The sequence below is a fragment of the Phascolarctos cinereus genome, unplaced genomic scaffold, assembly GCF_003287225.1.
Source record: "Phascolarctos cinereus isolate Bilbo 61053 unplaced genomic scaffold, phaCin_HiC Scaffold_5;HRSCAF=322, whole genome shotgun sequence".
Taxonomy (NCBI): domain Eukaryota; kingdom Metazoa; phylum Chordata; class Mammalia; order Diprotodontia; family Phascolarctidae; genus Phascolarctos; species Phascolarctos cinereus.
This window is the reverse complement of record NW_027555958.1, coordinates 252,615,433-252,628,414: the sequence shown is the minus strand read 5'-3', so window position 1 is coordinate 252,628,414 and position 12,982 is coordinate 252,615,433. Positions and strand designations below refer to the sequence as shown.

At 39.6% G+C, this 12,982-nt stretch overlaps 1 protein-coding gene across 6 annotated transcripts in view; it reads right to left on the bottom strand.

Annotated features, from left to right (window-relative positions):
- Window positions 1-12,982, bottom strand: part of ACAP1 (ArfGAP with coiled-coil, ankyrin repeat and PH domains 1) — a 34,396-nt gene that overhangs the window by 6,891 nt on the left and 14,523 nt on the right. For 2 of the 6 annotated variants that reach the window (XM_078155627.1, XM_020966524.2), the window contains 5 exons: window positions 12,442-12,659; window positions 10,781-10,850; window positions 10,520-10,614; window positions 10,107-10,396; window positions 9,121-9,293 (listed from right to left, as the gene is read on the bottom strand). In XM_078155627.1, the coding sequence (XP_078011753.1) occupies window positions 9,121-9,293; window positions 10,107-10,396; window positions 10,520-10,614; window positions 10,781-10,850; window positions 12,442-12,659 (846 nt within the window). Of the gene's footprint in view, window positions 1-872; window positions 1,000-9,120; window positions 9,294-10,106; window positions 10,397-10,519; window positions 10,615-10,780; window positions 10,851-12,441; window positions 12,660-12,982 lie in introns of those variants that run through there. The other 4 variants (XM_078155628.1, XM_020966527.2, XM_078155629.1 and 1 more) reach the window with 4 other exon arrangements.

Sequence of the window (12,982 nt, the reverse complement as noted above, 5' to 3'; positions counted from 1 at the left end):
AGACCTACTAAGTGGTCATCTAGTCTCTGCTTGAAGACCTGCAAGGATGAGGAACCCACAACTTCTCAAGACAGCCTCTTCTCCTTTTGGACAGCAAATTGTTAGAAACTTTTTCTAGATATCAAGCCTAAATTGACCTCATAATTTACAGACATTGCCCCTGGTTCTGTTCTCTAAGGCCAGAAAGAACAAGTCTAATCTCTCCTTATAACTGCCTTTTAAATCTTTGAAGATAACTATCATGTGCCCTCTGTGTCTTTTCTTCCCCAGTTCCTTCGAATGATCGTCATGTAACATGGACTTGAGGCCCTTCACCATCCTGGCTGCTCTCCTCCGGATCCTCTCCAGTTTATATTAATGTCCTTCTTAAATCATGGTACCCAGAACTGAATACAATACAACTGATGTGAGCACTTGCACAGAAGGACTTATCATCTTTTTATTTCTGAAAGTTATGTTCCCTTCTCTAAATGTAGCCCAAGATCCAGTTAGCTTAATTTTTTTTTTGTTTGCTATATCACACTGCTCATTCATATTGAGCTCACAGTCCACCCACTAAAACCAAGAGGTTTTTTTCAAAACTTTTAATTATAAGGGGAATTGTGGAAAGATGGTAAAATAAGGCAGGAAATTGCCTGGTTCTCCCCAATTACCCCACAAATAGCTTAAAATAATGCCTCAAAGTAAATTTTAGAGCGACAGAAATAATTAAAAGTCAGGGTAAAGCAGTTGTCCAGCCTACGACAACTTGGGAGGACATTAGGTAAGCTCTGACCTCCTAGGATGGTGATCTGGCCTGATTGAAGTGCAGACACCAGTAGGCAGGTACTGTGGAGTGAACAACACAGCTATGTAGCTGTGTAGGTGCAGCCTTAGCTTCAGGAGCTTTTGACCCTTAGATGAAGGAGGGAAGTTGATCTAGGGAAGATTTGAGGAGCCTTCCACTGGAGCTGGACATGGGGCCCAGGCATGCTGACCAGACATCGTCCCAGGCTGTGGCTGTAGGAGTGAACATATGCTGGTAAATGAGGTTGCAGAGTGGTGGGGGCCCTGCTGGCTATGGACCCTAGCAGGAGAGCAGAATCTCTGGTTTCAATTCCAGAGCAGAGAGGCAAACTGACATAGTAACCTGAGGGACCATGGGGAGCAAGAACATTTGTGGTGGCAGCAGTACTAGCTAGGGGCCCTGGTTGAGGCTCAGGAGTGGAAAGGAGTTACTTATATACCAACAAGTGAGCCGGAGAAGCAGTGATACCACCTAGCCTTGGAAGAACCAAGAGGTCAAAGGTCCCCAGATAGAGATCAGAAACTGACAGCTTGAAAACCTGAAGCCTGAAACATTATCCCCCACACCCCAGGGGAGCAGAGCCTTGACCCCATTTTTTTAAATGAGTAATAAAAAAAAACACCAGAAAACTGGAACATAGATAGTTACTACGGTGATAGCGAAGAGCAAGGTTCAAACTCAGAAGATGAAAAAACAGTTTCTTGTAAAGCTGCAAAGAAAAATGTAAAAAGGCCACAAGCCCAAAAAGAGTTATTGGAAGAGCTGTAAAAGGACTTTAAAAATAAAATTTTAGGTTGAATAAAAATTGGGAAAAGAAATGAGTAATGAAAGAAAATTATGGAAAGAAAGCCAACCAAAAACTTACCAAAGAAACTTACTCCTTAAAACTTAGAATTGGGCAAGACATCAAGAAATAATAAAACAAAGTCAAAAGAATGAAAAAAATAGAAGAGAATGTGAAACATCTCATTAGAAAAACTAACCTAGAAAACAGATCGATGAAAGATAATATAAGAATTGTTGGACTACCTGAAAGTTATGATCAAAAAAGAGTCTAGTCACTATACTTCAAGAAATTATTGAGGAAAATTGCCCTGAAGTTCTAGAACTAAAGGGTAAAATAGAAATTTTTTAAAATGAACCAATCACCCCCCAAAAAGAGATCCCAAAATGAAAACTCACAGGAACATTATGGCTAAGTTTCAAAACTCCCAGATCAAGGAGAAAATACTACAAGCAACTAAGAAGAAACAATTTAAGTATTGTGGAGTTATAGTCAGGATAACACAAGATTCAGCAGCTTTTACACTAAAAGCTTGAAGAGCATGGAATATAATATTCTGAAGAACAAAGGAGCTGGGTTTGCAACCAAGAGTTGAGTGTAATCCTGCAAGGAAAAAAAAATATATTTAATGAATTAAAGGACTTTTATGTATTCTTTAGCAAAAGACCAGAATTGAAGAGAAAATTTGACTTATAAGAATCAGAAGAAACAGATGAAGGTAAACATAAAGCCTAGTTATATGGGATTTAATAAGGTCAAACTGTTTACTTATTATATAGGAAAATGATACATGTAATTCTAAAGAATGTTGTCATTACTAGAGTAGATTAAAGGCTTATGGTTGTGTTGATTATGATAGGATGATCCTAAAAAATAAAATTGGATAGGGAGAGATAAAATAGAGCAAATTATCTCATACAAAAGAGGCATGAATGGAAGAACTGTTACAACTGATGGGAGGATAGGACGGAGGGCAGGGAGCATGACAACCTTATTCTCATTGGAACTGGGTTAAAGAAGGAATAACATACACATTTAGTAGGGTATAAAAGTTTTCTTAACTTACAGAGGAAGTAGGAGGGATTTTAGATGAGTGTGTGGATTAGGGAGGCAGTGGTGAGAAGTAAATTAGATTTCTGGGGAGGGATAGAGTAAAAGAGAGAAAAGAATAAACAGCTAGGGAAATATACAACTAGTAATTATAACTTTGAATGTGAATGGGATGACCAATAAAATGGAAAATAGCAGAATGTATCAAAAACCAGAATGCAACAATATGTTTTTTACAAGAAACACATTTAAAAATGAGAGACATATAGGGAAAAATAAAGAGCTAGAGTAGAATTTATTATGCTTCAGCTGATGTATTATGCTTCAGCAGTCATATTTTTAAAAAAAGAGAGAGATAGGAGCAGCTAGGTGGCGCAGTGCATAGAGCTCTAGCCTTGGAGTCAGGAGGATCTGAGTTCGAATGCAGCCTCAGACACTTGACACTCGCTGTATGACCCTAGGCAAGTCACTTAACCCCAATTGCCTCACCAAAAAAAAAAATACTAAACATATATGCTCCAAATGCTATAGCATTCACATTTTTAAAGGAAAAGGTAAATGAATTACAGGTGAAAACAGGTAGCAAAACTATAATAGTGGGGGATTTCAACCTTTTCCTCTCAGAACTAGATAAATCTGACCAAAAAATAAATACGAAAGAAGTGAAGGAGATGAATAGAATCTTAGATAAGCTAGATATGATAGACATATGAACAGAATTAAATGGAAACAGAAAGGAATTTACCTTTTTCTTAGCAGTACATAGCATCTTTACAAAAATTGACCATACATTAGTCCATAAAAACTTTATAGTTAAATGCAGAAAAGCAGAAATATTAAATGCACCCTTTTCAGATCATAATGCAATAAAATTTACATTTAATAAAGGACCATGAAAACACAGATTAAAAATTAATTAAAGAGTAAATAACCTAATCTTAAAGAATGAATGAATGGTTTAAAGAACAAGTCATAGAAACAATAAATAATTTTATTAAAGAGAATGATAATACTGAGACAACATCAAAATTTATGGGATGCTGCAAAAGCAGTAACCAGAGGAAAATTTTTATCTCTCTACATGCTTACATAAATAAAATAGAGAAAGGACAGATTAATGAATTGGATCAATTAAAAAAAACCTAGAAAAATAACAAATTAAAAATCACCAAGTTGGAAATCCTGAAGATTAAAGGTGAGATTAATAAAATTGAATGTAAGAAAACCATTGAATTAAAAAAATAAAACTAAGAGTTGGTTTTATGAAAAAATTAATAAAATAGATAAACCACTAGTTAATAAGATTTTCTAAAAGGAGAGAAAAAAACCAAATCACTAGCATTAAAAATGAAAAAGGTGAATATGTTACTAAGGAAGGTGAAATTAAAGCAATTATTAGGAGTTATTTTGCCTAATTATGTGCAATACATTTAACAATTTAAGTGAAATGGAAAAATACTTATAAAAATATAAATTGCACAGATTAACAGAAGGAGAAATAGAATATCTAAATAAACCTATTTTAGAAAAAGAAATTGAACAGTCCATAAGTGAGCTTCCTAAGAAAAAATGTTCTAAATTGTTATTGATTAGAGAAATGCAAATTAAAACAACTTTGAGATACCATCTCATACCTATCAGATTGGCCAAAGTGATAGAAAGGGGAAATGACAAATGTTGGAGGGGATGTGGAAAAACTGGGACACTAATACACTATTGGAACTGTGAACTGATCCAGCCATTTTGGAGAGCAATCTGGAATTATGCCCAAAGAGTTATAAAGCTGCATATACCCTTTGACCTAGCAATAGCATTATTAGGTCTGTTTCCCAAGGTGGTCAGCAGAAAAAGAAAAAGAACCTATATGTTCTAAAATATTTATAATAGCTCTTTGTAGTGGCAAGGAACTGGAAATTGAAGGAATGCCCATCAATTGGGGAATGGCTAAACAAATTGTGGTATATGATTGTGATGGAATACTGCTGTACTGTAAGAAATGATGAGCAGGTTGATTTTAGGAAAACATGGAAAGTCTTGAATGAAATAATGAAGAGTGAAACGAACAGAACCAAGAGGATGTTGTATATAGCAGTAATATTATTTAAAGAGCTATTCTGAGTTATATGAATATTCAAATTAACTACAAAGGACCTATGAAGGAAGATGCTACCCATCATCTCCAGGGAAAGAACTGATATAAGAACTATGTGTTGTATAGTTTCACATATATATATATATATATATATATATATATATATATATATATATATATATATATATATATATATGTATATGTCAAGTGTTGGCCTTCTCTAGTGTAGGGTTGGGAGAGGAGGGAAATAGCTTGGAACCCAAATGTAACAAAAAATAAAAATAAAAAAGAACTTCTTATCATACCTCCCCCACTCTATATTTGGGAAGTTGATTTTTTTTTTTTACCTCAAGAGTAAGATTTTACATTTATTTCTATTGAATTTTGCCTTATTAGATTCAGTCCAAAGCTCTAGTATGTCAAGAGCCTTTTGGTTCCTGACCGTCATCCATGATGTTGGGCCATCCTTTCCAGAAATGTGTCACTGAAAGATTTGAGCATGCTATCTATGCCTTTATGCAGCTCACTGATTAAAAATGTAGCACTATGCTGACAAATTTGCCAAGGAAATAAAAATTACAAACTTAAAATACTGCTAACCTGATTAACTTTAATGAACAATTTTGGACCCAGAGAAAAGAAAAGGAAGCATATCTCTATCCCTTAGGTGAAGAGGTAAGAGACTAAGACTACATGTTCAGGTTTATAAAAATTTACACCATGAAAAAGTGAAAGAAGACGGAAAAGTTGTCTTTTCTCACAATTGTGAACAAAGAATGGATCACTGGACACAACAGAGACAAGAATAATTTTTTTTTGTCTATCTGTGATTTCATTCAGGGGTGAGGAACTTCTGATGAAGAAATCCTTCCCTCCTCCAGCATATCTGTTACTGTTCTTCAACATCCCAAAACACAAACAGCATGAACATCTTGCCATTTGCCACCCACTGTCCCCTCTCCCCCTAACTTCCAGGCACCCTGCTTCCTCAGACCCCACGAGCAGTAATCTATTACATTTTGAGATCTGCCTTTGGTATCTGCCCTAGATTGGTAACTCTTCATCTCAGCCCTCTATATCAAGCCAGCCCTGGACCATACTTCATCCTAGCAAGCCATCCATGAGGACACTGAGACAAGCTAGTATATCCATTTTGCCATCTGCCCTGCCCTGTGTTGGAGGAATCTGCCTTGCCCCTCCCCACCATTTTCTACCTCTTGGTCTGGTAACAATGATCAGGTCAATATCACCTTTGCTGCTGGAAAGAGCAAGACTGTCTATTGCCATATGGCTCCTCTTAACAATCCCTGTGTCTACCCTAGATCAATTCTCCCCTCCTTTGGCCATCAATCAGAATAGAATATAACTCTTTGAGGGCAAGGACTTTTTCATTTTTATTTTCTTTGCATACCTTGGACCTTGTACAGTTCATGGAACAAAGTAGGCACTTGATAAATGTACACTAGATGAAATTAATTTAGTCTTAGTCTCAGAGACACTGAGAGGTTATGTGAATTGCCTACAGTCACACAGTCAGTATGTGACAGAGTTAGGACTTGAACCCAGGTCTTCTTGACTCTGTCTTTCTATCTACTACTTGGATTATATAAAAATGGCTTTTGCACAAATTAAATATACCCAGCTAGAATAAGAAAATGGATGGATGGGGAAAAAAAATCTTTGCACAAACATTTCTGACAAAGTCCAGCATCCAAAATCCAAATGGAATTGATACAAATCTATAAGGGCCACTTTCCAGTCAACTGGTCAAAGAGTATTAAACAAACAGAATTTAAAAGAAGAAATGCAAATAATAACCATCTGAAAGTTTTGAACATTACCCCAAAGAGATCAAAGGAAGAGGAATAGGACCCATATATATGAAAAAATATTTATAGCAGCTCTTTTTTATGATGACAAGGAACTGGGAACTGAGAGGGTACCCCACCCATCAATTGGGAAATGGCTGAACAAATTATGATGTAAAATGTAATAAAATATTATTGTGCTATAAGAAATGATTGAAGGGAATGGCTTCAGAGAAACTTGAGAAGACTTGTCTGATCTGATTGCAATGTGAAGTGAGCAGAATCTGGATAATAATTTATATAATAACACTGTAAAGACAAATAATTTTGAAAGACTAAGGAACTCTGACCAACCGTGATGCCTCATGATGAGGACTTATGATGAAACATGCCACTCACCTCCTAAAAGAAGTGATGGATTCAGAATGCAGATTCAAGACATAAATTTTTTGGACATGACAATTCAGGAAATTTTTTTTTGACTATACATATTCATTATAAGGGTTTTTATTTTTTATTTTCTTTTTCTGTCAATAGGGGGAGTGATGAAAGGGAAAGAAAATAGACTTTTAATTGAAAAAATTAAATTTTAAAGTATCTCCAATATTGATGATAAGTAGACAAATGCAAATTAAAACAATGGGGAGGAGGGGGAGAATGGGGCTGTTTTACCTGGAGGTATCTGATATGACAGCCCATGGTATTACCACATACCCATGAAACAAAGATTATCAGAGATATAGAAAAATTCAGTGTTTACAGGGACTTGGAAAAGCAGGCACGTTACTGCTGGTGGGTCTGTGAAAATTAGTCCAACTATTTTGGAAAACAGTTTAGAGAAAGCAAGAAAAGTTAACAAAATTGTTCAAATTCTCTGATTCAGTGATCTTGCCACTGGCTTTATAAAGAGGTCGTTGTCAAGAAAGTACTAATCTCTATGAAACTATTCGGAGCAGCACTACTTGTGATAGCATAGCTTGGAAACAAACCATGAGCTCAATAACTGGGGAAGGGTTCAACATATCAAAGTACGTGAATACAATAGTGTTATTGAATCATAAGGAAAACTGAATATGACTAATCCAAATGAGGTGACAGAGTAGACAAAGCAAATCCCAAAAAACCATAGGCACCATTACTATTTAAATAAAATATTTAAAACTATTTAAATGAAATTAACTATTTAGTTTACAACTATTTAAATGAAATATTCAAAAATACTAGATAATATTGGCATTAATTTACAAAGTATTCACTCATTTGTTGTAACAAAGGACCAAAATTATTAACTGTGTATGTCGGGCAGGAGCAATCATCCTTTGATACTATTTTTTTTAGCTGTTTTCAGGGATCATACGTTATGAGCGGCAGAGGTATTGCACCATGTGTTGAAACAAAATTTGTCAAAAGCAAAAAACTAAGCAGCTGCACTTCCTGCCTTTACTTCCTCTCCTCAGCCTCTGATAACTTGACTTCTGACCATACAATTCAAACTGCTCTCTGAAGTTACCAGTGAGTGCTATCTTAATTGCTAAACCTTCTCTGTCTTCTCTCAGTTTTCATCCTCCTTGACCTCTCTGCAGCAGTCAACACTGAATTATCCCCTCTGCCCACCCAGGGCTTCCAGGACACTGGCATCTCCTCCTGACCACACCTTCTTGGCCTTCTTCACTCCTCCTGCTTCTGCTGCTCCCTTGGGTGTTCCCCAAGGTTCTGTCTCTTTTCTCTCTATGTTCTACACTGAAGTTCTCAAGGCTTTAATGATCTCCTTTGCAGGAGACACACCCAAAGCCACACATCCAGCCATTACTTATTTCTCCCTTAAATTTCAGACTCATTTATCAATTGTCTCTCTGTGGGGTAACTCACCTGGCTGTCCCAGGAACAACCTCAAACTCATCATTCGGAAACTGAGCTTAGCATCTCCTCCCAAAATCTTCTGTTGATAGTACCAATATTCCTCCCAGGTAACCAGGCTGAAAACCTTAGTCCACCTTTGATTAAGTCATGTTTCTCAACTATATAATAGGGATAATAATAGCATCTACCTTACAGAGTTGATATGAGGAGCAAATGGGATAAATTTTAGTGCAGTGTAGAGCACACAGTAGACATTTAATAAATGCTTGTTCTCCATTCCTGAGGCAGCTAGGTAGGCACACTGGATAAGAGTGCCAGGCCTGGAGTCAGGAAGACCTGAGTTCAAATGTGGCCTTAGACACTTATTAGCTGTATGACCTGGGAAAGTCACTTAAATCTCTGCTTGCCTCAGTTTCCTCATATGTAAAATGGGGATAATAATAGCACCTAGCCCCCAGGATTCTTGTGGAAATCAGACGAGATGATATTTGCAAAGCGTTTAGCACAGTGCCTGCTACATAGAAGGTGTTATATAAATGCTTATTCCCTCTCCCACTTTGGCCTAACTCACACTATTACTATTCCCAGTGTTTTCCCAGTGCACTTCATCTGGATCTGAATGGAAGAATGGGATTGGGGGGCAGGGGGTAGAGGAGAATCAGGATAGAGATGGAATTGGGTTGGAATGGGGGAAAGGGAGAGTTCAGGCAGAAGGGATAGGAATCAAAGGGCTTCTCACCGAAGATGTGGCCTGGATGAGTGGGGTTGCATTTTCCTGTGCCCCGTTTACCCAGTTGACATCAGCTCCATGGGCAAGGGCATCAGCCATGGTGGGAAGAGATGGGGGTGGCCCAGCCGCCCAGAATAGCAAGGCCCCAGGGTGTAAGCATCCCAATTCACCAGAGGGGAGCGCTGTTGGGGGTTTAACCATTAACCAGTGTGGGGATGCGTCCCTCACCCCTAGCCCTCCATGCCCAGATGCAGAAATGACAGTGAAGTGTGAAGGAAGATCCAGGCTAAACTACTGGGAGCCAATTTGGGGGTTATAGTAGAGGAGGCAGAAGCTCAGTCCAGATGCCTGGGTCTAAGTCCCTTAGGGGAGTATGAGGGCAGGTGTTTAGAGTTCCAAAAGAACTTCTAAAAGTGTGGTTAGCAAACAGTGTACAAGGTTGTGTATGGAGGCAGGGGGCTAGATTGTATGGTCCTACCCTAACTCCTTAACCTAGTTTTAACGATATTCTGGCCCTGATAACCTCTCCAACCTTATCTCCTTCTGTACCCCAATATCATCCTGATCTAGTGAGGCTGGTCTCTTGAGTTTAGAAGAGTAAGGGACCATGCCTAGTCCTCTGCCTTTGCTTTCACCAATTCCCCATATCCCCAGCCTACTCTTTGCGTCTCCAAATCCTTTTCATTCTCCCAAACCCAACCCAACACAACCTTTTCCACATGTCCTCCCTTATTATCCTGGCCTACAGTACAATACCTCCCTCCTCTGAGTAGTGTCTCTAGTCTTTATAGTCTAGGACATACAACATAACTCAGTTACAGTTTTGAACTTTCCCCCCATTGTTTTGGCCTTAAAATCTCATTGCCCCTATTTAGATCATCAAGGTCAGGGACTGAGCATCACTATAGTAGTCTCCTTATAGTGCCCATAGCAACAGTTTGAAATGTCTCCCTAAGAAGATCTAAAAATCCCTTCTGGTTGATTCGTATACATACCTGGTTTGGCCCCCAGGTTCCCTGGTCGGGGTGGAAGCTGGGGTTTAGGGGGCAATGGAGGCTGCCCTCGTGGGTGGCCTCGTCCCACTTTTCGTCCTCTGACCACAGGCAGCTTGGTCAGAAATTTCTTCTCCACATATTTGGCATGAATCCATGCCTCCTTCTCCTGCCTTATGGGGGTTGAGGGGAAGTATAATGGAAGAGGGAAGGATGAAAACAGGATCATTTTCCCCTGCAATCCTAGGGCTCCTAATCTTCTCAAATGTCTTCCTTTCTTAGGATCCTTCTTCCTGTCCAAACCAGTATGTCAGTTCTCCTCCAGCCCCAGGAAAACCCAGGCAACTAAAACTCAGTTTCTTATGTCTGCTTATTCCCTTCCTATCTTCACTGCCCCCCACCCTCCATCCCCTTACCGGGAACAAGTTGGTCCAGGTTTCTTCACAGACATTTCCTGTATTCGAGCTTCATAGATCTGGTTGATGACAACGTTCCCCAACTCACACATCAGCTTCAAGGAATGGTGGAGATAGCGTGAAAGCAGAGGCATGAAATTACAGACAAGACCCTCCAGCACCCTCACCCACCCACATACTCCAAGCTCCTGAAGGCTTTCCTGCCCCTCTGCTTGTCACCCCACTACCACCCCAACTCTTTTCTAGCTGTATTATAATCACCTTCACCAGTTCAGGCTCCCAGGAATCAAGAGTCAGAGATCGGACTTTGGAGAAATGAACCCCTAGGCTCCTGTAGAGGAGGAACAAGTGGATGACATGACCAATCAGGGTTGTTGTAGGTTTGAGGGAACATATTTGGTGTAGAGAGTTCATGAAGAAAGAGGGAGAAAAAAGTATTTGAGCACACACATACACCCTCCAGTCAAGAAAGTTCAAGCTGAAAAGATAGAGACCAAGGTAGAGTCATTCAATTTTCTGTGGCTTCCTGATGGGGTTAGACCAACAACCCAGAGAACTGTATATTTAGACAGTGCTAAACTTTTATTATGCATTTTTAAACCTCAGCCTCTTGGGATATGATAGGCTATGGAGATTAAACCTCCTCCAAACCTTGGTGCTAGGGGCTCTGTGCCTTGCATTGGGAAATTATTGGGAAAAGACTACTGTAGCTTTGAAAACGGGAAAATCACACAGTGTAGCCCTTTATGGTGTTACTGTTATAAGAACCTCTTGGGCAGAGACTCTTTTCCTCCTCTTCCAGTCTCCTCTTAGCACTCAACACTGAGCTTTTTGCACTTAGCAGGCCTGTGAGCAAAGTCTAGTGAATTGATCTGAGAGCAAGAGAGGATGGTGGCAGTCAAACTAGGGCTTGAGAAGCTAACCCTCATTAAATGCTGCTATTATTTCGTTTCACATTTTTCTCTTCATTTTTCTCCTCTCCATCTTAGGGGGACAGAACTCCTTTCCTGGAACCATTTTCCTTTCTTTGCTCCCTCAGACTGAAAACCAGTGAAGAGAGTGGCTCCTGTTTACCTATTGACTCAGTTTAATAAGAACCTTCCTGTCTCCAGCCCTCAGTCAGGAGAAGAGATACAGAGGAAGGGATGAAGGAAAACACTGAAAGTCTGAGGAGGGAAAAGTGGGGTTTGGTGAAAGGGTGTGGGGGTGGGAAGCACTAAGCCCTAGTAGGGAAATGAATAGACAGGAGGGGTTGTAACATGGGGAAGGCATCTCCGGGCCTCAATTTCTTCCTCTGTAAAATGAGGGGGTTGGACAAGATCAGCATTTCCTTGTGTTCTTTGGAATGCTGGTGTTTTCTGTGATGTGAATGGGAGCTCTGTGTAAATATGTCTACGCCAGTGATCTTTTGCCTTGAAAATATTAAATGTGAAATTCCTGTATCTAACACATTTTTACATGTAGCCATTTTTCTGTTGGGAAAAAAAAAGGGCTCAATGGCCTCTTTTTTGTTTCACCATTTCCTAAACCTCTTCTCTTCAGCTCTATTATAGTCCAAACTCTCAGATACTTCCACCAGACCAGCATTTATGAATTCTGCCAAGAGATTTCAAGTCTCCAATCATTCTGCAGCCAAACTGATTTGGGGAATTATGGGCTAGAAGATCTCAGAGGTTCTTTCCACCTTTGGCATCCTAAGGTTTTATGACCCTAGGGAGTGATGAAGGTCATGGGTTTAATAGACTAAGGGGGTGGTGAAGTGGTTCCAAAGGGCTTGTATAAGGGATTTGGGGGCCAGGTAGGTAGGATCTTCTCTAGTATAGAGAAACAGGAAATGTGTTAAGGGTAAGGAGGGGATATGGAGGAAGAAGCTCCGTGGGAGATATTCTAGAGATAAAATGTTGTGAGATAAGGGTTGTGACCTGTGGATTCCGGAGCACTGGATACAGAGGGTCACGCCAAGATTGATGCTTGCCCATTCTGGTGCAGGTTCCCGGCAATCACAGCACTGGGCATTTCCTTCTACACTCTGTACCTGGGCTGCCACACGTCCTGCCACACTGGACCCTCGGCCTGTACCCCTGGATGCTCCTCCACAAGCTAAGGTGGAAGCTAAGCCTGAGGCCGAGTGACAGGGGCCCTGCAGGAAAAAGATACCTCAGAAGAAACCCCACAAAACACTAGAAGGGTTTATGACTAATTAAAAGATTAAGACCAGTCAGACTCTCCCTACTTCCCTCCCAGTCTCTCTGTGCCCTAGATGAATAACAATGACTCACATTTACATAGACTTTTAAGGCTTACAAAATGCTTTCATGTAAGACAGAACAATTGGAGACTTGAAATCTAGAGTGTGTAGAGACCAAAGATCACTCTTGTGCCGACCAGAACACAGAATTGCAAGGCAATGATCAACAAATGATAACGATCGCAATCCCTGTGAATTGCATAGAACACCAAGGG